At 46.0% G+C, this 26949-nt stretch overlaps 1 protein-coding gene across 1 annotated transcript in view; it reads left to right on the top strand.

The window, feature by feature from the left end:
* Nucleotides 1-26949, top strand: part of LOC100077982 (ovostatin) — a 64473-nt gene that overhangs the window by 12597 nt on the left and 24927 nt on the right. Inside the window, exons 6-21 of the mRNA XM_039914540.1 lie at nucleotides 590-758; nucleotides 1948-2032; nucleotides 3907-4024; nucleotides 4137-4251; nucleotides 8479-8588; nucleotides 9990-10148; nucleotides 12154-12384; nucleotides 14382-14439; nucleotides 15738-15883; nucleotides 17122-17271; nucleotides 19980-20150; nucleotides 21806-21920; nucleotides 22698-22800; nucleotides 24558-24786; nucleotides 25238-25364; nucleotides 26187-26305. Of these exons, the coding sequence (XP_039770474.1) occupies nucleotides 590-758; nucleotides 1948-2032; nucleotides 3907-4024; nucleotides 4137-4251; nucleotides 8479-8588; nucleotides 9990-10148; nucleotides 12154-12384; nucleotides 14382-14439; nucleotides 15738-15883; nucleotides 17122-17271; nucleotides 19980-20150; nucleotides 21806-21920; nucleotides 22698-22800; nucleotides 24558-24786; nucleotides 25238-25364; nucleotides 26187-26305 (2205 nt within the window). The remainder of the gene's footprint in view (nucleotides 1-589; nucleotides 759-1947; nucleotides 2033-3906; nucleotides 4025-4136; nucleotides 4252-8478; nucleotides 8589-9989; nucleotides 10149-12153; nucleotides 12385-14381; nucleotides 14440-15737; nucleotides 15884-17121; nucleotides 17272-19979; nucleotides 20151-21805; nucleotides 21921-22697; nucleotides 22801-24557; nucleotides 24787-25237; nucleotides 25365-26186; nucleotides 26306-26949) is intronic.

The raw sequence follows: 26949 nt of genomic DNA, 5'->3' as shown, positions 1-26949 counted from the left end.
AAGTGAATGCTTTGCCCGAGGTCACCCAGCAGTCAAGCGGCAGAGCCGGAATTAGAACTCTGTACCTACCCCAGCGCTTAGAACGGTGCCTGGCACATAGTTAGCACTTAACAAATGCCACAGTTATTATTATTAGGCCCTTCTGACCACCAGGCCTGGGATCTTTCCACTAGGTGCTTGGAAAATGAAACACCTAAGAGACAGGGTTGCAGGTCAGGAGGTCAACGACTGGCCTGCTCAAGTTAAGAAAAGAAATAGTATCTACAGAAGAATAATACTAATCCTAATAATAGTAATAATACTGATCTGTGGTACTAAGCACTCGGTTTGTGCCTAGCATTGCAGTAAGCACTGGTTCCTGTCCCACACGGAGCTCATAATGGGAGGCAGATATTGACTCCCCATTTTACAGATGAGGAAACCAAGGCTCAGAGAAGTGAAGTGACTTGCCCACAGTCACACACAGGCAAATGGCAGAGCCGGGATTAGAAACCAGGTCCTCCGACTCCCAGGCTCGTTCCACCGGGCCGTGCCAAAATGCAGAAAAATAAATCACCACATTGGACTACTGTTTGCCTTTCTCTTCCAGGACCCAGAACAAAACAGAATCTTCCAGTGGCTTGACGTGAAGGCCGTAAAAGGAATCGTCCAGCTCTCTTTCCAGTTAATCCCAGAGCCCATCCTGGGACAATATAGCATTGTGGTGGAGACATCAACAGAAGAGAAAACCTACCATTGGTTCACGGTGGAAGAATATGGTAAAGGGTCTTTGCCACTATTCCCTATATTAGTCACAGAAAGAATCACTAAATTCCAGGGCTTCCATAAATGCCCCCAATCCCTTGACTCTTTAAATATTGTATTGTCCTGCCCATAGTTATTAATGCCATTCCCTTCCCTTCTTCCTTTAGTTTAATGAGACAGCAGGGATCTGAACTGTCCTGCTATCTTAAGCATCTGCCTGCTGCAGACACCCCCGAGATTTTCCCCACCACGAACAAGGTCCCTGCAAAAAATCAAACGGAAAGGAAATAGAAATGAAATCCAAAGCAAATTCTACTTTTGGGGATCGCAGCTGTCCACGTTTGAACTGTGGATCCGCGAATATGTGTTTAATTTCACAGATAACGTTAATTTAATGCAAATATGCTGATTTCCCTGTCTGTAATTAATTTTGGGCAGGCATCCCATCTACTAATGCTAATGTATTGTACTTTCCCAAGCACTTAGCATAGTGCTCTGCACTCAGTATGTCTTCAGTCAACACCATTCATTCATTGCTTGCTAAATAGCCTCTTCTGCCCATTACTTTTTAGGAGAAGTTTCTCGGGGCAGGCGTAAAAGTGGCAGGCAATGTGGTGTAGTGGATAGTGCACAGATCTGAGGGTCAGAAGGTCATGGGTTCTAATCCTGACTCCTCCACTTGTCTGCTGTGTGACCTTGGACAAATCACTTAATAATGTTGGTATTTGTTAAGCGCTTACTATGTGCAGAGCACTGTTCTAAGCGCTGGGATAGATGCAGGGTCATCAGGTTGTCCCACGTGAGGCTCACAGTTAATCTCCATTTTACAGACGAGGCAACTGAGGCACCGAGAAGTGAAGTGACTCGCCCAGAGTCACACAGCTGACAAGACCTCTGTGTGCCTCAGTTAACTCATTCATAAAATGGGGATTAAGACTGTGAACCCCACTTAGAACAACCTGATTACCTTGCATCTACCCCAGAGCTTAGAACAGTGCTTGGCACATAGTGCTTAACGAATACGATAATAATAATAATAGCATTCTCACTCTTTTTGATCTCCATTTCGGACTCCAAATTATTAATGGCAAGGAAAAATCCTGGGTCACCACCTGATCCCTTAAGGAAATATGAAGCTAAGGAGGGTGAGATGGAGTCCGGATGTTTAAGGGGAAATTAATGGTTCTTGATTTTTCTTCGCAGTGTTGCCCAAGTTCCAGATGACTGTGACGGCACCAAGCACCGTCTTAGTCAGGGACCCAGAATTCAAAGTAAATGTCTGTGCCTCGTAAGTATGAACGCTGACCAGTGAATGGGAGACAGTCAAAGAAAGGTAGGTAAGGGGGTGGAGAGAGGAAAGCTGAGGAAGAGGAGAAAAAAGGGGAAAAGCTGAGGTTGCTGATGACTGAAATTCAAAAAGGTGTCTCAGAGAGAACTGTAGGATTTTCATCCTACCGTATAACACGTATCTGAAAGAGAACAGAATTATTAGCAGCCTTTCTGAAAGACTTGATTTATAAGGATATCACCGGTAACGGTCTTAGCGGATGGCTGAAAAAGCTCCATCTCATTTTTGATTTTCCTTGAATTGTGCTCTTTTTCCAGCAGGCTGCTTTCTTTTAAGGACCTACCATATTGTTTTCAGGTCCTTGGCTAGTTGAATCTCGTTGGCCTCAAGTGAGTTTTTCACCCTAAAAATGATATAAAGTAGAGATCATATAGATTCAGCTCTCTTACAACATAGGGGTAAAGTTCTGGAGGAATCCTGAACAATGACAATAATGGTAATATTCTGGCGTGAAGAAAAACTTGGGCTATAGCACTCACGCAACCATTTTTTTCAAAATCACGTTGTGTTCCATCAAGGTAGACACACATTACAGTCCCCAAATCTGGAATTGCTTGCTAACCGAAAAACACTAGTGGAGAAACTCTGCTTTAAGGAAGAAGTCAAGTAGGTTACACGTAACCACTAGATGGTGTACTGAAACCATCTATTAAAAATCAAATCTCCATCTAATAATGTCGGTATTTGTTTAGCGCTTACTATGCGCAGCGCACTGTTCCAAGCGCTGGGGTAGATGCAGGGTAATCAGGTTGTCCCACATGAGGCTCACAGTCTTCATCCCCATTTTACAGATGAGGTAACTGAGGCACGGAGAAGTGAAGTGACTTGCCCACAGTCACACAGCTGACAAGCGGCAGAGCCGGGAGCCGAACCCATGACCTCTGACTCCCAAGCCCATGCTCTTTCCGCTGAGCCACGCTGCTTCTCTCTATTACTAATATAGTTCCAAACAACCTTTGGAGTTGCATGGACTCGCTCTAGAATTTGAGCACGTTCTGGAGAACGCATCGCAACGAAATCTAAAAGAACCAGAAATTGTCCCGGTCCTAGGGAAGGGTTTAAAGGTGGAAAAAGAACAGACACAAAACCCCTCTACATGCTGCTAAATAATAATGAAGGTATTTGTTAAGCACTTACTATGTGTCAAGCACTGCTCTAAGTGCTGTGGGACACACAAGCTGATCATGTTGGCCACAGTCCCCGTCCCCCGTAGGGCTCACGGCCTTAATGCCCATTTTGCAGCTGAGATAACTGAGGCAGAGGAAAGTTAAGTGACTTACCCGAGGGCACACAGCAGACAACTTGAGGAGCCAGGATTATAGAACCCAGGTCCTAAATGAAGAGAGCCGAGTACCAGAGGCAAATCCAAAGCATTTAGCACAGTGTCTAGCACGTAGTAAACACTGAACAGATATCATAATCATTCATTATTTAAGAACACAAATGAAAGATTTACAGATATATTCAGCGACAGACTCCAGTACTGAATGAATCACTGGTCAGATCCAGCCATGGCACTTTTTAGGTGCTCTGTGGAGCGTCGGGCTTCTAATCCCGGCTGCCACTTGTCTGCTGTGTGACCTTGGGCAAGTCACCTCACTTCTCTGGGCCTCAGTTACCTCGTCTGTAAAACGGGGATTAAGACTGTAAATCTCATGCGGGACAGGGCCTGCATCCAACCTGATAAACTTGTATGAGTACCCCGGTGCTTAGAACAGTGCTTACACAAGCAATAGTAAGCACTTCACAAATACCATCATTATTACTCATTGTTAGGTAAAAGGCTTGACTTGTTCTGTGTCTTCCTTGATCAGATATACCTATGGCCAACCTGTCCAGGGCGGAGTCCAGCTCAGCGTCTGTCGGAGAGACAATTCCTATGGAAAGTGCCAGAAGAACCCTGACGGACTCTGTAGAAATTACAACGCCCAGGTAGGAGAAGCAATTCGCACCTTCGACTCATGACCGAAAATGCACGCACCGGAGAAGGGGCAGCGAATCAAAAGAACTAACGCCAGATCGCTCTCTCTGCTTTGCTTTCCAGTTAGGGAAAGATGGCTGCGTCTCCCAGGTCATAGAAACCAATCCCTTTGAGTTCAACCGTTCTGGATATTGGATGAGTCTTAACGTGAAAGCTGTCTTTACGGAGGCTGGAACAGGTAACTCTCGCCAAGCGATCAGAGGCAGGAGAAATCATATAATCCTTGCTTAAGTAATCAAGGACAATATGGGACAGTGGTTAGTACAGTGCCGGGCACATAGTAAGTTCTTATCATGAGATAATTGTTATAATGAGATAGTGGTAACTGTGGTATTCGTGAAGCACTTACTATATGCCAGGCCCTGTACTAAGCACTGGGGTAGATAAAACAAATCGGGTTGGACACAGTCCCTGTCCCACATGGGGCTTGCTTATTTTACAGATAAGGTAACTAAGGCACAGAGAAGTTAAGTGACTTGCCCACCATCACACAGCAGACGTGACATTGTTCTTGTCTGCCCGTCCCCCCCGATTAGACCGTAAGCCCGTCAAAGGGCAGGGACTGTCTCTCTCTGTTACCGATTTGTACATTCCAAGCACTTAGTACAGTGCTCTGCACATAGTAAGCGCTCAATAAATACTATCGAATGAATGAAAAGTGACAGAATCAGGATTAGGACCCAAGTCTTTCTAACTACAAGGCCCGTGCTTTATCCAATAAGTCACACTGCTTCTCATAGTCCACCAGCAGGGAAGAGATAAATGTAGTCCATTCCTTCATTAATTCATGTATACATCAGTAATACATTAATTAATGTATTTATTGAGCGCTTACTGTGTGCAAATCACTGTCCTAAGCATTTAAGTAGTCCACCAAAGAACAATCTATTCCCTCTAGACTGCAAGCTCCTGGTGGGAAAGGAACGTGTCCACCTACTCTGTGGTATTGTACACTCCCAAGTGCTTAGTACAATGTTCTTGTTAATAAACAAGACCAGGTGCAGTTTAGGTAACTGTAGGAAGTGGTTGCACTGTCAAACCAATCAGAGATAATGATATGTTAGCAGCGTAGCCCAGTGGAAGGAGAACGGGCCGAGGAGTCAGAGGACCTGGGTTCTAATCCCTGATCTGCCTACTGCCTGCCAGTTGACCTTGGGCAAATCACTTAAATTCCATGTGCTTCAGTTTTCTCATCTGCAAAATGGAGATTAGATACCTGTTCTCCCTCTTCTCTAGACTGTGAGCTCCACCTGGGACAGGAACTGCATCCTACCCCAGGAGATTGTATCTCCTCCAGTGCTTAGACAGTGATAAACAAATGCCACAGAAAAAAAATAGGAGGCGGGGCCTAAGACAATTTAGTAACCTAGGCAACTCAAACCTATAGTCGCCTAGGTCATCTTGGAAACCAACCAGAGACAGTGAGGAAGAGATAGCAGAGAGACAGCTTAAAGATAGAGGGGTAAGTGGGGTGAATCTGGGAGTCTCAATAACTGTGGTATTCGTTAAGCGCTTACTATATGCCAGGCGCTGGGGTGACTACAACCAACTCGGGTTGGACACGGTCCCTGTCCCACAGTCTTAATCCCCATTTTACGGATGAGGTGACTGAGGCACAGTGAAGTTAAAAGACTTGCCCAAGGTCACACAGCAGACAAGTGGAGGAGTCGGGATTAGAACCCAGGTCCTTCTGACTCCCAGGCCCAGGCTCCATCCACTAGGCCATGCTGTTTCTCATCAAGCCAGATGTGCATCCGATCTTAGGCGATAACTGCATGGGAATGAGAGGGCTTATCAGTCTCATGGCTTTCTGAGCTGGTCTTCCGGTCTTACTTACCCAAGATCTCTGTCAGACCTGAAAGTTTTGAATAAGGATTGAAAGAACCAAAAATGGTGGCTTTTTGACCTGTTTGCTCTTATCAGTGTCATCATCTTTGACTCATCTCTCTCGTTCACCCCACACATCCGATCCGTTACCGAGACCCGCCGGTCTCACCTTTACAATATCGCCAAGATCCGCCCTTTCCTCTCCACCCAGACGGCTACCTTACTGCTGCGGGCTCTCGTTATATCCCGGCTAGACTACTGTGTCGGCCTTCTCTCTCATCTCCCTTCCTCCTCTCTCGCCCCGCTCCGGTCTATTCTTCACTTCGCTGCCCGGCTCATCTTCCCGCAGAAACGCTCTGGGCATGTCACTCCCCTTCTTAAACACATCCAGTGGTTGCCTATCAACCTCCGCTCCAAACAAAAACTCCTCACTCTAGGCTTCGAGGCTCTCCATCACCTTGCCCCTTCCTACCTCTCCTCCCTTCTCTCTTTCTACCGCCCACGCCGCACGCTCCGCACCTCCGCCGCCCACCTCATCACTGTCCCTCGGTCTCTCGTATCCCGCCGTCGACCCCCGGGCCACGTCCTCCCGCGGTCCCGGAACGCCCTCCCTCCTCACCTCCGCCAAACTGATTCTCTTCCCCTCTTCAAAACCCTACTTAAAACTCACCTCCTCCAAGAGGCCTTCCCAGACTGAGCTCCTCTTCTCGCTCTACTCCCTCTACCACCCCCCTTCACCTCTCCGCAGCTAAACCCTCTTTTCCCCCCTTTCCCTCTGCTCCTCCCCCGCTCCTTTCCCATCCCCTCAGCACTGTACTCGTCTGCTCGACTGTATATATTTTCATTACCCTATTTATTGTGTTAATGAATTGTACATCGCCTTGATTCTATTTAGTTGCCATTGTTTTTACGAGATGTTCTTCCCCTCGACTCTATTTATTGCCATTGTTCTGTCTGCCTGTCTCCCCCGATTAGACTGTAAGCCCGTCAAACGGCAGGGACCGTCTCTATCTGTTGCCGATTTGTACATTCCAAGCGCTTAGTACAGTGCTCTGCACATAGTAGCGCTCAATAAATACTATTGAATGAATGAATGAATCATCAGTGGTGTTTAATTGAGCACTTCCTCTCTGTAAAGCACTGTACTATGCGCTTGGGAGAATACAGTGCAACAGAATTAGCGGACAGGATTCAGGAGGCAGGGAGCCATTCCTTCATTCAGTCGTATTTATTAAGTGCTTACTGTGTGCACAGCACTGTACTAAGCGCTTGGGAAGTTACAGTGTAACAATAAACAGTGACAATCCCTGTCCACAACGAGCTCACAGTCTAGATGCAGGGAGACAGACCATAATACAAAAAAACAGACATGAATACAAACACATAAAATTACACATATATACTTATGTTCTTTGGGGCTTGGTGTGGGGGGAAGAGCAAAGAGAGCAAGTCAGGGGGACACAGATGGGAATGGGAGACGAGGAAAAGTGAGGCTTAGTCTGGGAAGACCTCTTGGAGGAGATGTGCCTTCAATAAGGCTTTGAAGCAGGGGAGCGTAATTGGTGGTTTTGAGGAGGGATGGCGTTCCAGAACAGTCAACCATGGATCCATATGCAGCTAGTTCAGAGCGTCTCAAAGTTTTTGCGTGGCCTAGTACAAAGAGAACAGCCTGGAAGGGAGGAATCATGGCTCCTTAATTTATTTATTATTTCCATAATTTCTTTATATTAATGTCTGTCTCTCCCTCTAGACTGTAAGCTCACTGAGGACTGGGAATGTGTCTGCTAATTGTACTCTCCCAAGCGCTTAGTACAGTGCTCTTCACACAGGAGGTGCTCCATAACTACAATTGACTCACTGCCCATAATGAGCTTATTGTTTAGAGGGGTAGTTTACAGTCTAGTCAAATCCATCCATCAATCAATAATATTTATTGAGTCCTTATTGTGTGCAGAGCACTGTACTAAGCGACGGGGAAAGTACAAGACGATAGTTGGAAGAGGCGATCCTTGCCCACAAGGAGCTTCCAGTCTACTCCTGCCCTATCCCTACTCCCCATAAAATCCATGCCCTCTTTTAACTCTTGCACTCAAAATGACACGTCGGCAGCTATACACCCGCACAAGACCACATCTCTTCATCTTGCCAGTCAGCATCTTTTGCGGGACAAACTTCCTGAAGTCTAGAAGGTAGTTACCTCCTTGTCTCCACAGACGAGGGAAAAACAGTAGCTCTAGTCTGACCCGATTGATTAAATTTTCCTGGCACGGTTCGCTCTTCCGAGCCAAGTTGGTTGTTCGACTTGTCCTGTGTTCCTAGAGCCTGTGCTCTGGGGAATATGTCCTCGGCCACTTGTTTTGTTCTGTTTTGTTTTGCTGTCTGTCTCCCCCGTTTAGACTGTGAGCCCGTTACTGGGCGGGGATCGTCTCTATCTGTTGCCGAATTGTACATTCCAAGCTCTTAATACAGTGCTGTGCACAAAGTAAGCACTCGACAAATACGATTGAATGAATGAATGAACTCTCTTTCCAGGCACTAATATTTCCATTCCTATCTAATCTCCTCCCCTGTCCGGCAGGTGTGCAGCTGACCGAGTCCAAGTATATTTACATCTCATCAAATGTGGCAAGGATGTCATTTCGAGGGATGGATGACGTCTACAAGCAGGGAGTGCCTTTCTTTGGGCAGGTGAGAGGAAGGAGACTTTTCCTCACATTATAATGGTAATAATGGTATTTGTTAAGCACTTACTACGTGCCAGACATTGAACTGAGCACTGGGGTAGGTACAAGCAAATCGAGCTGGATTGGACTAAGTCCCTGAAACCATGTGGGGCTCACAATCTCAATCCCCATTTTACAGATGAGGTAATTGAGGCCCAGAGAAGCAAAGTGATTTGCCCAGGGTCACAGAGCAGGCATGTGGCAGATCTGAGATTAGAACCCATGACCTCTGATTCCCAGGCCCATGTTCTAATCACTATGCCATGCTGCTTCTCTATTGAGCCCCTACCCACAAGAGCTCAATCCCATCTAATCTAATCCCAACTCCCCCAAATTCGTGCTGGGTGGCCTAGGCCTCCATTTCCTCATCTGTAAAATGGGAATCCAATACCCATTCTCCCTCCTACTAAGACTGTGGGCCCCATGTGGGAAAGGTACTGAGTCATATCTATCATATCTTATATCTATCTCAGAACTTATTTCAGTGCTTGGCACACGTTAAGTGCTTAACAAATTACCACATCATTATTATTGTTATTATCATTATCGTTGTTATTATTGTTATCATTACCCGGGGTGGAGGAGATCAGTCTTCTAAGAAGATAACTGATGGCTAGCGAGTTTTAGAAGCAGTTTTAGACTGCTGTCTCTAGACTGGAAACTCGTGGGCATGGAATGTATCTGTTTATTTTTATATAGTATTCACTCATTCGATCGTATTTACTGAGTGCTTACTTTGTGCAGAACACTGTACTAAGCAGTTGGTAGAGTACAGTACTACAATAAACACATTCCCTGCCACAAGAAGCTCAGGTCTAGAGGCAAGGAGACAGACATTAATATCAATAAATAAGTTGCATATATGTACATAAGTGTCGTGGGGCTAGGATGGGGGATGAACAAAGGGAGCAAGTCAGGGAGATGCAGAAGGGAGTGGGAGAAGGGGAAAGGGGGGCTTAGTCAGGGAAGGCCTCTTGGAGGAGATGTGCCCTCAATAAGGCTTTGAAGTGGGGGCAAAGTAATTGTCTGTACTCCCCAAGCAGTTAGTACAGTGCTTTGCACAGAGTAAGCGCTCAATAAATACGATTGAATGAATGAATGAATCTCTTCAGGCTCTGAAGCGATATGGTCCGCAGGATTCAGGATTCGGGAGGGGGTCAGTGAACCGTGGATCAGTGAAAAGCTAGTTCAAAGGGTCTCAAAGGGTCCCAAAGTTTCAGTGGAAAGAGAACGGGCTCGGAAGGGAGGAATCCTGGCTCTGCCACTCTCCTCTTTGATGACCTCAGCCAAGTCATAAAACTTCTCGGTGCCTCAGTTTCCTCATCTGTAAAATTTCTCAGACTGTGGCGCTTTCCCTTCCCTCCAGATCATGCTGCAGGAGGTCAATGACTCTCCCATCCCGAATGAGGTCATCCGACTGTACCTGGATGACAAATACGTGGGCAATTTCACGACCGACAAAGATGGCGTTGCTCAGTTCTCCATTGACACCTCTGAGATTCTGCTTCCACGGGCCATCCTGAAGGTAAGTTACCCATCAGACTTGCAGGGAGAGGAGCCGGATGGGGTGAGTCTAAGGGGTCTTGGCATTTTGGACCCGAATGATCATAAAAGCGCACGTGAATTCACGGGGAATTTGGAGAGGGATGAAGATCTGGGAAAATCCAGCATTTAAGTATTCATTCGATCATATTTATTGAGTGTTTTCTATGTGTGGAGCACTGTACTAAGTGCCCAGTGCTTAGTACAGTACCTGGCGCATAGTAAGCACTTAACAAATACCTCGAAATAAGAAAAAAAAATGTACGTTCTGAGGATAGATGACCAGAAGTGGTTGTTCTTGGCCCAGTGAAGAAATGACTGAAAGGCGTCAGCTTTCCAATAAGGATAGGAAAAAAGGGGCTACCTCAAAGGGAGGCTGTGATGGATGTGTACTAGGAAGATAGGTTAAAGACTATCGATACAGAAGGCTACTGATTTCACCACTTCTTTTATGGTATTTGTTAAACTCTTACTAGGTGCCAGACACTGTACTAAGCGCTGGAGTCGATAGAAGCTAAGCACTTGTTCCACATGGGGGTCAGCTAAGCACTTGTTCCACATGGGGGTCAAAGTTTTAATTCCCATTTACAGATGAGGGAACTGAGTCACCGAGAAGTGAAGTGACTTTCCCAAGGTCACATAGCAGGCGGGTCCTTCTCACTTCCAGGCCCATGCTCTATCCACTAGGCCGTGAAATCTCGCCTCCTCCAAGAGCCCTTCCCTGAGTAATCGTTCACTTCCCCACCCTATTTCCCCATTAATGACATTTCAGCCCTTCCACACCACTCGTTACACACACTTCGCACTTACGTACATATATTTACATTCTACTGATTCCCCTTACCTGAAATTTGTTCAGTGCCCATCTTCCCCACTAAATGTTAAGCTCCTCGACAGTGAGGATAGCGTTTACTTACTCTTTGGGGATTTTTTTTAAGCACTTACTATGTGCCAGGCACTGTACTAAGCGCTGGGGTGGAAACGAGCAAATCAGATTGGACGCAGTCCATGACCTACATGAGGCTCACGATCTCAGTACATATTTTACAGATGAGGTAACAGAGGCGCAGGGAATTTAAATGTCTTGCCCAAGGTCACACAGCAGACAAGTGGCAGAGCTGGGGTTAGAACCCAGGTCCCTCTGAATCCTGTGCTCTATCCACTAGGCCATTGCTGGTCTCTTCCAACTTCAGAATAAATACTATTGATTTTATTAAAGTGCTGATTAGGATATAGATTCTTCCCAACCCAAGGTCACCATATGTTTCTCAAGGGAAAACTTCACCAAAGGCTATTTCTAGAGCTCACTGATATGCTTTCATTGAGCTTAAAGAATCATTTTAACATGGGTTAAAAATGGACATAACTCATAGAAGCCTCGAAGTGAAAAGACCTGAGCTCCCAAATTATCTCCCGCAAAAACCACCTGCCAATATGCCCAACTTCTCCAGAGGAGCTGCCCCTCACTCCCTGGCTGATGTATTTTACCATCTCTCATCATTTCCTGTCGGGAACTTCTGTCTCCTTGACTCCTTAAGTCTCCCTTGCACCATTTACCCACAGTCCTTTTAGCCCCCAGTAGCAATGGGGATAGAGACCCTCGCAGTGATAATGGAGAACCATTAGAAAAGTTGTGGTTTATGGCCGAGGACAGGACGTTCTGGAGAAAGTATATCCATGGAGTCGCTATGAATCGGAAATGACTCGACGGCCCTTAATGATAGATAATAGCAATGGGGAATGTTTGATGTGATCTCACCTATTCTGCTCCTCCCCGGCCATCTCGTCCCCATACTAACTTTTTCCAGAAAGCTACTTCTCATTTTTGAATCGTTTTCCACACACCTGCCATTCTGAGACAGATGGGCGTCTCGGGTCATATCTAATAAGCTGTTTTTGAGGACAGGGAACACAACGAGCATTGAAACATTCATCCCCTTTCTAGTAGCGTATTGACCATGAATTTCTAACTTCGATTCTCTGCCTAGGCAACCTATAAGACCAACGAGAACTGCTACGGCGACGGCTGGGTTATGCCTACCTATCCTGAGGCCACCTACTACATCACTCGCTTCTACTCCAAGACCAACAGCTTCCTGAAGATTGTCCCTGAGGAAAAAGAGTTGAAATGTGACCAGCAGAAGATGGTGACTGTACATTACCTCCTAAACAAAGAGGGCTTTGGCAGTACCACTGACAGCATCACCTTTTACTACTTGGTACGTCAGGAAGACACTTTCTTTCTCTCAGTTTCTTTCTCTCAGAGGCCCTAAGAGTTTCAAACCTTTATGAAACCAATCCCTGTGCAGTGGCTACAGTGTGGTGCTTGGTAACTGAGGTGGATATTTTCAGCTTTGCCTCTGGGAATCATTCGGTTGTATTTCTTAAAGGCTTACTAGGTGCAGAGCACTGTACTAAGCTCTTGGGAGAGTACGATACAACAGAATCAGCAGACACGCCTGTCCATAACACGCTCACAGGTGAGAGGAAGTGTTCCAAATGCAGCCTCATTTTCAGCCTCTTGAAGGGGGTATTAACAGCTAGAATTTTGAGCCCCAACTCTGTCAGGTAAATCATGCCAACATTCAATTGGGTTGCCAAGAAAAGGCAGCGAGTCCGTGGAGGCGGCATCTGCCAGAAGCCTGTGAGATGGACAGCTGATATGCAGGATGCCTCTGCTCTCCCTTCCCCACTCTGCTCCCAGACTAGCTGAATTCTGGGAACTCTCAGAGCAGCAGAGGCCTGAGGAGACCAACATGGGGGAAGAATAGTCCAAGATACTCTCTGCAGCTCGTCCCCTGATGGACAGCAGGGTACAGACAGATCATCACCCAGAGAGCGTTCCCCTGTATACCATCGTCCCGGGCAAGTGGCAAATTGAGCACCCCAAATTGATTTTCCTCATAAAGCTCTCTCAGTTCCTGAGAAGAAACTGCAAATTTGGGAGATGTCACACACCGCCCCTCCCTCCCTTCCAAGGCCCACCTGGGGATCAATCGATGGTATTTGTTGAGCATTCGACATGTACAGAGCACTATACTATGCACTTGGGACAGTAAGGTACAAGAGGGGACGAGGCGGACACACATCGCTTCTCCCCAAGGACAGTTAGGTGAGGCCACAGGCCACTGTCAGGACTCTTAGAGCAGGTGGGGAGGCAACACTGAGGCAGATGGGACAGTGAGGACGCCCTGGTCCGACACCAAGAACTGTGGGCCAGCCTCTTTGCTTCAGACTCAGTGGGTAGGGAACGTGTCTGTATTATATTGTTGTACTGAACTCTTCCAAGCGCTTAGTACACTGCTCTGCACACTGTAAGCGCTCAATAAATATGGTCAACTGACCGAGTGACTGGGGGAAGCTGTGGCTCAAAACAGGTAATCTTAAATAGTCATTATTAGGACTGACGACTTCAGTCGACTAGATTGCAGACAGGAAAAGGGTGAAGTCCCGGGCCTCCTCCTCGTGTGAAAGGTGCAATTGTTTGGCATCCTTCTTGTTCGATGGAATAATGGGGAAAAAGTAATCCAATGTAGACATTTTACCAGGAGCTTTATGGGCTTCCTGAGAAAATTAAATCTGTGATCATTTTGCTGGAGTTAAAATAAATCACCGGGACAATTGCAGACCTCCTAAAACCTGGTTTTATTAAACTATGGCTGAACCAAAAAGTATTAGGCACTCACCAAACACACGGTGTTATGCAAGATGCCTGAACATGTAGTGGCTGAAATGCGGTCCTGAACTTAGCTGCTAATGACCCTGAAAAGGAGGTCTCGGGAATCTTATCATGGCTCTAAAGCCTTGACTTGCTTCTAGAGTCTCATCATGGCTACGCAGTTATGGTTCTGGATCCAGATCATGGTTGAGAAATCTTAGTGGCTGTAAAATCTTGACTTGCTTCTAAAATCTAATTATAGCTCTGGAGTCTTATGGTTCTGGAGCCTTACTGGTCTTGGAATCTTAGCATGGCTCCAGCCTCTTGTCATGGCTCCGGAGTTTTATCGACTTGAGCACCTCATTATCCCTCTGGAGTCTTGTGGCTCTAGACTCTTATCATAGTTCTGGAGTTTTATCATGGTTCTGGAGTTTGATTATGGCTCTATCTGGGCTCTGGAGTCTGGATTTGTTTCTAGGGTGGCTTTGGAGTCTTATCATTTGCTTAGGCATGGTGGTGGCTTCCTTATCCAGACTCATGACCCTTTCCATCTCACAGGTGATGGTGAGAGGTGAGATTGTCCTGCACGACCAAGTGACAAAGAACATCCGTGATGGTAAATATGGTTCAGGGGTCAAGATAAATGGGAACGGTGAGCAGGTGGTATAAGATTGAGCATCCTTCAAATCCTGAGCTGCTCTGATTCAAGGATCACCTTCTGATCAAAGAAAGCTTGTTACATTTACATTCTAGGAGAAAGAATGCACAGTAACTAAACTGAAGCTTAGAAAATCAGGAAGTGTGTAAACAGGGCAAACATAATAACAATAATAATAATAATTCTGGTATTTCTTAAGTGATTACTGTGTGCCAGGCACCGTACTAAGCACTGGGGTGGATACAAGCAAATCAGGTTGGACACAGTCCCTGTCCCACATGATTGATCGATTGAACACTTTAATGATGTCAGGCCAATACCCATTCTTAGCCCTGCGTACTTCATTCCTAACTGCAAGCCCTTATGTATGTATGCATATGTATTTATCGATTCAATCAATTATTTCTAATTGAGTTCTACTCCCGGCTCCACCATTTGTCTGCTGTATGGTCTTTTTTACTGAGGGCTTGTTTTAAAATGGGAAGAGCTTTAATCTGGTGGATTTGGGTTGGGAAAGAGTTGTAACCTTGGGAAACTAAGTGAAGGGTCAGAAGTGGGAGAGTAGAGAGCTAGGTACGTTTAGACTGGAAACTTGGGTGAGAATAATTGATCTGTAGGATGGAGAAGCAGGTGAAGAGCCCTGAAGCCAATGATCAGGAAGGAGATGGGTAAGTCAGAGGTTTTTGAGGAGCAGAGGGATGCGGGCTGAGCACTCCTGTCAAAGGCAATCGATCCGTGCAGCCCGTTTGGACGACAGACTGAAATGGGGAGAGGCTGGAGGCAGGGAGACTGGTAAGGAGACTGGTAGAGGAGGTTATCCATGAGATGAGAATGTGAAGCTGCTGAAATGGAGAAGAGGGGTTGGATCCAAGAGCTGCTGCGGAGGGAGAATTAGTTGTGATGGCTGGAAAGAAGTGAGGAGTCCAAGATGGTGCCATGGTTCCTGATTTTGGGGGCAGGGAAGATGATGGCGGGATTGACAGAGATAAGATAGTAATGACTTTAGGGAGGATTGACTTTAGGGTAATCGCTGGCCATTTTTCGCCCAGATCAAGAGAAAATAAATTAAAAGTAAACCAGAAATTACAGTCGCTAAATATTCCTAGAACGAGCTGGGAGTTGGTCTCTTTCTACAGAGAACTTAAAGGGCTGGTAGTTACGACAGACCGGAGAATGGGCCCTCTGAGTCACTCAGACTCGGGATAGTTTCATTTGTTGGATTCCCATTTTCTGACAGAATCTGGTTCCATCCACAGGTATGAGTGGTACATTCAGCATCTCCCTCAAGGTCAGTTCTGATCTGGCTCCAGCTGCGGTTTTGCTGGTCTACACGCTGCACCCCAGAGGGGAGATGGTCACGGACAGCATCACACTCCAAGTCGAGAAGTGCTTTAAAAACAAGGTGAGGAGCCCCTATTCCTTTTAATAATAATAATTAACAATTACTGTATTTGTTAAGCACTTACAATGTGCCAAGCACTGTACTAAGTTCTGGGGTGGATACAAGCAAACGGGGTTGGACACAGTCCTTGTCCCATGTGGGGCTTACAGTCTCAATCCCCATTTTACAGACGAGATAACTGAGGCACAGGGAAGTGAAGTGATTTCCCCAAGGTCACACCGCAAACAAGTGGCGGAGCCAGGATTAGAATCCATGACCTTCTGACTCCCTGGTCTGTGCTGTATTCATTATGCTTTTGTGACCTCTCTGGTTTCCTACCAGATTGGACAAAAGAGGCTAGGACTCCACTGGCTTCTTCTGTATCCCTCCGCCATGACGGGAGATTATGGAAAGATGATTGTAAAACAGTAAAAGTGGAGAAACCTAGAAACCGAGGAAGTGGTCTCTTTCCCACTGGAAAAAAAATTAGGCTGGGTGGCTTGGATCCTGTGAGCTCATTATAGGGCAGGGAATACGTCTGGTTGTTGTACAGTGCTTCGTTCGGTGCTTTGCACACAGTAAGCACTCAATAAATACGATTGAATGAAGGAAGGAAGGAATGACTGTCCTTCCTGGAGTGGGAAAGAGAGGGAGAAAATCTACAATGGATCAGCACCTTCCCAGAATAGCTGTCGACCTAGAAAGTCATTTTAAGGAATCTGATTCCATTTCTGCCCCTTGCCTGCTGTGTGACCTTGGGCAAATCACTTAATTTCTCTGTGCCTCCATTTCCTCATCTATAAAGTAGGGATTCAATTCTCCCTCCTACTTCGACTGTGAGCCCCGTGGGGGGCAGGGGTCTGATTATTTTGTATCTAAAAATTATAATTTTGGCATTTGCTAAGCAGTGGGATAGATACAAGGTAGTCAGGTTGGACACAGTCCCTGTCCCACATGTGGCTCCCAGTCGCAATCCCCATTTTACAGATGAGGGAATAGAGGCCCAGAGAAGTGAAGTGACTTGCCCAAGTTCACACAGCAGACAATTGGCCGAGCCAGGATCAGAACCTATGAACTTGGGACTCCCAGGCCCATGTTCTATCCACTAGGTCACGCTGCTTCCCACCCCAGCGCTTAGTACAGTGCTTGGCACATAGTAGGCACTGAATATATCCTACCATTATCATAATTATTATCGTCGTTATTTTTATTTCTCAGAGCCCAAGCTGACCCCATTGGGTGTCTTTTCTGAATTTCAGGTCAATATAAGCTTCTCGGAGGATCAAGGATCACCGGGCTCCAACGTCACCCTCCGCGTGACCGCGGCTACGAAATCCCTCTGTGCCCTCCGAGCTGTGGATCAGAGCGTCCTCCTCTTGAGTCCCGAGAGTGAGCTTTCAGCCCAAAGTGTAAGCTTCCGGTTCTTTTCCCTCTTCTGTTCACTATCTCTCCCCCAAGGTCAAAGCCTTATTGAAGATGCATCTCCTCCAAGAGGTCTTCCCTAAGATCTCTTTTTCTTTCCTTCCTCTCCCTTCTATAATCTACCTGACTTGCTCCTTTTATTCATCCCCCATCCTGACCCCACATCACTTACATATATATCTGTAATTCATTTATTTATATTAACGTTTGTCTCCCCCTCTAGACTTACAGTGGGCAAGGAATGTGTCTGTTATATTGTATTCTCCCAAGCATGGGAGAGTACGAGGGAAACAGCTTGGCTTAGTGGCCAGAGCCCGGGCCTGGGAGTCAGAAGGGCCTGGGTTCTAATCCCAGCTCTGCCACATGTCTGCTGCGTGACCTTGGCCAAGTCATTTCACTTCTCTGGGCCTTAGTTCCCTTATCTGTAAAATGAGGATTAAGACTGTGAGCCCCATGGGGGACAGAGACTATGTCCAACCTAATTAAGTTGTATCTACCCCAGCTCTTAGAACAGGGATTGGCACATAAAAAGTACCTTAATTAAGTACTTATACAGTGCTCTGCACCAAGTAAATACTCAGTAAAAACGACTGAATTAGAAAAATCATGTAATGGTTGCTCACCTTGAAATACATGCTCCTGGCTAGGGATGGACCGAGACTAATTCATTCATTCATTCAATAGTATTTATTGAGTGCTTACTATGTGCAGAGCACTATACTAAGTGCTTGGAATGTACAATTCGGCAACTGATAGAGGCAATACCTGCCCAGTAGTGGGTTCAATAACGGGGTAATCTTTCCCTCCATTTCCCTAGCCTGAATTCCCTTTGAGAAACCCACTATGAGCCTCTCATCTGGAATTTCCCCATACCCCGTTTGGTTCGGCCTAGATTACTGAGTGACCTTAGAACAGAGACCAGGCCCGGTCATGAATAATGGACCTTCATTCATTCATTCACTTGTACTTAATTGAGTGCTTATTATGTGCAAAGCACTGTACTAAGCACTTGGGAGAGTACAATACAACGACAGATACATTCTCTGCCCACAAGCTCACAGTCTTGAGAGGGAGACAGACATTAATATAAATAAATATGTAGATTACAGTTATATAGATATGTGCTGTGGGGATGGGAGGGAGGATGAATGATGGGAAAAAGTCAGGGAGAAGCATAAGGGAGTGGGAGAAGAGGAGAGGAGGGCTTAGTCAGGGAAGGCTTCTTGGAGAATATATACCTTCAGTAAGGACCTCTCAGGCTTCTGAGGTTCTTTTGCGGTCACTGAAGGGACCCTGCTTGAAGTTCTGGCCCCGCAGGAATCTAAGATAGGCAGGCTCAAGGGTAGAGGAGGAAATGGAAAATGAAGAAACGGGAATGACCTCCCAGAAAAATGAAAAATGAAGTATCCACGGCGTTCCACGGCGTTCCGCGGTGAACCTATGAAAAATCACTTAGAATTTCTGGGCTTCAGTTTCCCCTTGACTTAGTTTCCCCTTGCGTAAAATTCGTAGAATCACCCCTGCCCTCTACCTCTGAGGTCAGGCCGTGATACCCTGCACAGCAATTTAAAAAAGATCTTCAAGTCCAAGAGAAGTTATTAGAGGAAGATTGGTGACTGGCTACCAGCCATTCTACTGCAATAGCTCTAGGTTCCGTTTTTCTATTCTAATGCATATTCCTTATGCTGGAAGAAAGAAAATCCTGACTGGATAGGCAGTGGAATCCCAGAAGGAGATCCAAAATGAAGTCATTAGCATGTCCAAAGCATTTAATTCAGTGGGTGGTACAATGGAACCAACATTGTGGTCTTTTCAGAGGGTAATAAAATGGAGGAAATCTCCAGCTTAAAGAGCAGACTCCTTCAAAGAAAAGAAGGGGGAGAAAAAGAGACCCAAACTGTTTCTACCCCTACAGAAGATGGATAGACTATAAGCTCCTTGTGGGCAGGGAATATGTCTACCAAACTTACTTTGTTATACTCTCCCCAACAGTACAGTGTTCTGCACACAGTCAGCAGATAGATTGATTGGAAGCACCAGAGAGGATCTAGCTTATTTTATGGTACTCGTTTAGTGCTTACAATGTATCTACTAGCACTGTTCTAAGCACTGGGTTAGATTCAGGCTAATTAGGTTGGCACAGTCTCTGTTCCACATACGGCTCACAGTTAAAGAAGGAGGGAGTAGATTTCAATCTCTATTTTATAAATGGGGATACTGAAGCACAGAAACATTAAGTGATTTGCCCAACGTGACACAGGAGACAAATGGCAGAGCCGGGATTAGAACCAGCAAAAGACAAGACCAGAAGCATGAGGGATTGAAGTCAGCCCTGATAATTTGTGTAGGACTGAGACTGTGCCGATCCGATTACCTTGTATCTACCCCAGCACTATGTGTTTGGCACATAGTAAACCCTTAACAGACACCATTATTATCATTTTTTTAAAGGGAAGACTGGGGGGATTGTAAAGCATCTATACATTAAAAATGGTATAGCTCCTCCCAGGTGGTTTAAGTTTGGTCCTGCTAGAAGCAGGGGGTTGAATTAACTGGCCTCTAATGTCACTTGTGAGCCAAGATGCAATTTCTCTTCAGGTGACACCCTTCCTTAGTTCCATGATTGTCTCAGAGCTAAAATATTCCTCTTCTGATTTGGGGGGAAGAGTTCTATTGTTTTGTCTTTCTCTCTCAGGTGTATAACAACTTACAAGTCTGGAACCGCTATGGATATTACTTCAATGGCCTCAACTTGGAGGATTCCAAGCAAGAACCATGCATCCAGCGCGAAAACATCTACTCCAACGGCATTTACTATACGCCCGTGGAGGCTGACTTTGGCAGAGATGCCTACGATGTGGTCAGGGTAAGAAGTGTTGGGTTAAAGAGGGCGAAAGGAGAAACATCAAAGATGAAGAGGCAAAGTGGCAGTTGGCAAGTTCCCTGAGGCCAGAGAAGCCTAATTCATTCACTGCTTATTCATTCATTCATTCAATCGTATTTATTGTGCGCTTACTCTGTGCAGAGCACCATACTAAGCACTTGGACAGTACAATTCAGCAACAAATAGAGACAATCCCTGCTCAAAAACGGCCTCACAGTCTAGAAGAGGGGAAGACAGACATCAAAACAAGTAAACAGGCGTCAATGGCATCAATAGAAATAAATAGAATCATAGACATATACACATCATTAATAAAATTAATAAAATAATAACTATGTACATATGTATACAAGTGCTGTGGGGTGGGGAGGGAGATAGAGGACAGGGAGAGAGTCGGGGCGACGGGGAGGGGAGGAGGAGCAGAGGAAAAGGTTACTGCTTGGCATTGGGGTGACACTGATGCTGCCCATGGAAACTTAAAAGCAGTGTGGCTTAGTGGAAAGAGCACGGGCCTGAGTTCTAATCCCAACTATGCCACTTGTCTGCTGTGTGATCTTGGACAAGTCACTTTGCTTCTCTGGGCCTCAGTTACCTCTTCTGGAAAATGGGGATTAAGACTGTGAGCCCCATGTGGGTCAGGGACTGTGTCCAATCTGATTAGCTTGTAACTACCCCAGAATTTAGGACAGTGCCTGGCACGTAGTTAGTGCTTAACAAAAAAACACTATTCTCACCACCTTTAAAGTCCCAGTGAAGCTGTGCGGCTCAGTGGATAGAGCACAGGCCTGGGAGTCAGAAGTTCATGGGTTCTAATCCCCCCTCTGCTGCCTGTCTGCTGTGTGACCTTGGGGAAGTCACTTTACTTCTCTGGGCCTTGATTACCTCATCTGCAAAATGGGGATTAAGAGCGAGAGCCCTATATGGGATAGGAACCGTGTCCAACCCGACACAGTTCTACCCCAGCGCTTAGAACAGTGCTTGGCCCATGTTGAGGGCTTAATGAGTACCATAATTATTATTATTAATGGTATTTATTAAGCACTTACTTTGTGCCAAACACTGTACTAGGCACTGGAGTGGATACAAGGAAATTGGGTTAGGTATAGTCCCTGTCCCATGTGGAGCTCACAGTCTTAATCCCCATTTGACAGATGAGGTAACTGAGGCCCAGAGAATTTAAGTGACTTGCCCAAGGCGATACAGCAGACAATTGAGGCAGCTGGGTTTAGAACCCAGGTCCTTCTGGTCCAGTGCTCTATCCACTACGCCATGTTGCTTTTCACCCAAACACTTAGTTCAGTGCTCTGCACAGAGTAAGCGCTCAATAAATCCCACTGATTAACTGGCTGATTAATTTGGCTATTCCACCTTGGACACAGAGAGCCAGTGGTGAATAATAGTGGGCATGAGGCATCTGGAGGTTGAGGTTTTCTTGAAAAACAGTTCATTCAATGGTATTTCTGGAGCACTTACTGTGTGCAAAGCACTGTACTAAGCGCTTGACCAGTGACTGGTATTAATGGGAGAGAGGGCCTGTCAAGGCTGTATACACTTCTTGGCAAACTAGAAAGGGTAAAATTATACCTACTGCTTCCCCTGGACTGTGAAAGAGCTAAAACCATCTCTTCTCTGGACAGGAAATAGGATTGAAGGTCTTCACCAACTCTCACCTCCGGAAACCAGTCCTGTGCAAGAAGCAGTTTGAGTTTCCAGAGAGACCTTTACCTCGGGACGAGATCCCACTTATGAAAGGTATGTGAAGATTAGCATTGATCAATATTTCTTTTACCTTGCTAATGAACTGGTGCTGGGAGTGGGATCAGACCTGTTGTTAATAGTTCAATGCCATTGATTGATTGATTGATTGATTGACATTACCCTGGCTCCCTTGGCTCAGTGAATCTATGACGTTGGTCTTTTTAGAAACATCCCAGTGACAGAACAGATGGAGGCCTTGGAGAAGAATTTTGAGAGTTAAGAGGAGATCTGTAAAAAGATTCAAAAGCCGCTCTCCATCTCACTTAGACCCTAAGTCCCACACGGGACAGGAATTGTGTCCAGTCTAATTATTCTTTGTCTGCCCCAGTGCTTAGGGCAGTGCTTGGCACAAAATAAGAGCTTAACCAATACCACAGTCATTATTGTGATTATGATTTTCTATGGAATTTGTTAAGCGCTTACTTTGTTCCAGGCACTGTACTAAGCACTGCGGTAGATACAAGATAATCGGGTTGGACAGAATCCATGTCCCCCATGGGGTTCACGGTCTTAATCCCCATTTTACAAATGAGGTAACTGAGGTATGGAGAAGTTAAGTGATTCACCCAAGGTCACATACAGCAGACATGTGGCAGAGTGGGATTAGAACCCAGATCCTTCTGGTTCCTAAACCTCTGCACTAGCCATTAGGCAACACTAATTACTACTGAATCTAGGCTCCATCAGCTCAGTCCGCATATGGCCATTTAACTAACATGCATGCCCAGATGTGCCAATTTGCTCCACCCCTTCCTTTTTCCCTTCGTCTAGAGGGATTCGCCCATGCATCAATACCAGCAGGGTCTAACGCCATCATCCAGACCGTACGGAAATTCTTCCCCGAGACCTGGATCTGGAATCTCATCACGACCGAGTGAGTCGTTCCCACCATCTCTGGGTCTTTCGTTCCACATCTTTCCCTAGACGGCCTCCGGGTGCGATGGGTGGCCACCTCGGCGGACGAGGCGGATGAGCTCCTTCGGTCTCCATGGGAACCTGGGCCTCGGCGATGAGGAACGGGTTCGCGGGAGGTTGGACGCGTTGGTCGCCGGTGGATGTTTCCGTTCTCTTAGCACTTCTCCATTCCTCCTACTATACCCTCCCCTCCCCCCAACCACCCTATCGAGGTTGTTTCTTGGCACTTTTTTTGTTAGTTTTTTCTGGTCTTTGTTACGCACACTGTGTCAAGCATTGGTCCAAACACTGGGGTAGATACAAGTTAATCAGGCCAGTTATAGTCCCTGTCCCACCCGGGGCTCCCAGCCTAAGTAGGAGGGAGAACAGTAGCGAATCCCCGTTTTGCTGTTGAGAAAACCGAGACACAGAGAATAATAATAAAAACGTTGGCATTTGTTAAGCGCTTACTATGTGCAGAGCACTGTTCTAAGCGCTGGGGTAGATACAAGGTAATCAGGTTGCCCCTTGTGAGGCTTACAGTCTTGAGCCTCATTTTACAGATGAGGTAACTGAGGCACAGAGAAGTGAAGTGACAGAGCCGGGATTCAAACCCACAACCTCGGACTCCCAAGCCCGTGCTCTTTCCACTGAGCCACGCTGCTTCTTAAGTGACTTGCCCAAGGTCAAACAGCAGGCAGGTGGCAGATCCGAATTTAGAATCCAAGTCTTCTGGCTCCCAGGCAAATGCTTAATCCACTAGGCCACGATGCTTCCTTGGCACTGGTAAGCGTGAAGAAAGCTTATGGGAAACTGTTGACACTCGATAAAGCATTTTCCAGGCCTGATGACTTTTGAGTCTATCTGCAAGGTTGGCTTGTGGTTTTCAGAGGTAAAGTCCTCGAATAGTCATTCTACGAGAAGCAGGGTAGCTTAGTGGAAAGAGCACGGGCTTGGGAGTCGGAGGTTGTGAGTTCTAATCTCGGCTCCGCCACTTGTCAGCTGTGTGACTGTGGGCAAGTCACTTAACTTCTCTGTGCCTCAGTTACCTCATCTGGAAAGTGGGGATTAAGACTGTAAGCCCCACGTGGGACAATCTGATAACCCCGTATCTATCCCAGCGCTTAGAACAGTGTTCGGCACAGAGTAAGCGCTTACCAAATACCATCGTTATTATTATTATCATTACATCTTTCTATTCCTCCAGTATTCCTAAAGGGGATTACTGTTAGGGGTTAGAAGGGGTCCGTTCCAGTTATAAAGACAATTAGTGCAAACAGGTGATTTGCCCCACAGCCCATGGCAAGGTAGTGATGGAGACAGGACTCAAACGGAGGAAGATTGTGGGAATGCTCGAGATGTTAACTACAGTCGGCGAAGCTGGGAAATTCTCTTCCCCCGTGTGCTTAATATTCATTCCATCATTCGTTCCATCGTATTTATCGAGCGCTTACTGTGTGCAGAGCACTGTACGGAGCGCTTCGGGGAGCACAGTAGAGCAATAAACAGACACATTCCTTGCTCACAACGAGCTTATGGTCTACGGTGGGGAGACGGACATTAATATAAATAAATAAATAAGAGATATAATAAATTAATTACAGATAGAGCAAATAGATTTCAGCTTAGTACAGTACTCTGCTCACAGTAAGCTCTCAACAGATACGACCATTGATCTTCAGATTCTTGATCTCTAAAGTGCACTCAGTGTCCTCCGTGTGTCCCTTCTCCTCTTAGTTCCAAGGGGCAAGCCAGCCTCCCCGTCACCATTCCGGACACCATCACCGAATGGAAGGCCAGTGGCTTCTGCCTGAACGACCAAGTCGGCTTTGGGATTTCCCCAACCACCTCCCTGAAAAGCTTCCAGCCCTTCTTCGTGGATCTCCTTCTGCCCTATTCAGTGGTTCGAGGGGAAGAGTTCGCCCTTAAAGCCAACGTCTTCAACTATCTGGACTCCTGCATTCAGGTACTACAGCCTCTAGTTAACGGCAGCTTCCTAAGCTAGAGCTCCAAGGCTGGGGACGAGTGGCCTAGAATTTCCAAGGCCGGGTGCCGTTCTTCGGCTTAATCGGAGGATTCGTGATGAGCACACAGTAAGTGCTCCATAAATACGATTAACTGACTACAATGCTCTGCATGCAGTAAGTGCTCAATAAATACAATTTTTTGGTTTATTGGTTCCCTTAAAAATCCCATACCCACCGATGATTTAGATGTAATTGTGTGGAGCCTGGAGAGGAGAGAGGTAGCGACCATTTTGGTTCAGAAGAGTGCTTCACAGCTTGGGGTTTTCCGATCCTTGTTCAACAAGGGCATCTTCGAGCGAGAACTGAATTATTAGGAACCATTTGATTTTTCCTGACGCTCTCCCTAATAAATGCTTATTCCAACTAATATATTTGCTCTTGAACTTTCAGATCAGCAGTGCCCTGAGTGCGTCTAACGATTATCAGGCCGAGCCCTTTTCTACAGGGGATGATAATAAGTGTATTTGCAAGAAAGAGAAGAAGTCCTACGCCTGGTTTATCACCCCCAAAACTCTGGGTAAGATCCTCTAGACTGTAAGCTCGTCCTCTAGACTGGTCCTGATAGGCAGGGAATGTGTCTGTTTATTGTTAAATTGTACCCTCCCAAGCACCTTTTCAGTGCTTTGCACACAGTAAGTGCTCAATAAATGTGACTGAATGACTGAGTGAATGAATGAATCAATCAGTCAATCCTCAGTCATTTGTAATTTCCCTATCCTTTTCTCTTTCCTTCTTTGGGCCTCATTTCAGCCCATAATACTCCTTTCTCCTTTACCTTTTCTTCTTTTCTTATCACTTATTCAATTGTATTTAATGAGCGCTTTCTCTATGCAAAGTACTGTACTCAGTGCTTGGGAGAGTACAATATAACATCAGACTCACTCCCTGCTCACAACGAGCTCACAGTCTCATCTGTTTCACTGCTCCTATCTCTAGCCCTGCTTGTCTAGAAGGAGAAGATCTCTCCCTCAGCCTCACGTCAAGGCCTCTCTCATTAATAATCACGATGGCAATTATTAAGTGCTCACAACATGCCAAGCAACGTACTAAGCGCTGGGGGAGATGCAGAATATTCAGATCGGCCACAGTCTCTGGCCTACGTGGGATGCACAGACTAAGGAGGAGGGGAAACAGTCCTGTTCTCCTGTCGAGTTTGGGGGGGGTCACACGGATACTGAGATGCTGTGCCAAATTCAGAACTGTCTCACTGAGATCTTCGGAGCATCTCCGCTGGCATCTGAGGGATGGTCTCGGCATCCCAGGCCTCCCAACTCCCAAGGGCTTAAAACAGTGCTCAGCCGAATACCAGTGTCTGATTGATTGACTGACATGATTTCAGGTACCACAAACCTCACCATCACTGCTGAGACCAAGCCAAACACCGGGGACTGTGGGAATGAGACACCAAAGCCCATGATTCGGCGAAGGGATACTCTCATCAAACCCCTGCTGGTAGAGGTATGCTGGAAAATCGCAATTTCGGGGAGACGAGTAACCCACAGCTACTCGCCTTTCCATGGTTCCGCAAGTCACTTAAAGAAAAATCAGTGCTAATTGGGAACTCTACTCCCCTGAATAGACACCTTAGCTGAACTCACTTTTCTGAGAATGGTGAAATACAACCAAGTCGAGTCAAGGTTATCAAACAAAACAACGATGCGGGTTTTTACGCAGATCACGGAGGTTAAATAGTTTTGGATCAGACTATACAGACAAAGGTATTTCTCCTCTCTCCCTTCTTTGGTTTTTGTGAGATTTGGAGGATTAATGAAACCTTCAGTTTGTAGAGATTTTCAAATACCGACCAGGTTAAGCAAAAATCTTTAAAGAAAGAGCCCAAGAAGTAGAAACCCTCTGAATTCAGATGCAGCATCTTTTCTAAACCCCTTAATAATAATAATGATGGTATCTGTTAAGCGCTTCCTATGTGCCAAGCACTGTTCTAAACGCTGAGGTAGATAAAAGGTAGGTAATCAGGTTGTCCCACGGGGCTCACAGTCTTAATCCCCATTTTACAGATGAGGTAGCTGAGGCACAGAGAAGTTAAGTGACTTGCCTGAAGTCACACAGCTGACAAGTGGAAGAGCCAGAATTAGAACCCA

This window comes from Ornithorhynchus anatinus, chromosome 17, assembly GCF_004115215.2.
Source record: "Ornithorhynchus anatinus isolate Pmale09 chromosome 17, mOrnAna1.pri.v4, whole genome shotgun sequence".
NCBI classification, from domain to species: Eukaryota; Metazoa; Chordata; class Mammalia; order Monotremata; family Ornithorhynchidae; genus Ornithorhynchus; species Ornithorhynchus anatinus.
The sequence above is the reverse complement of the archived record's forward strand: the minus strand, read 5'-3'. Positions and strand labels throughout refer to the sequence as shown.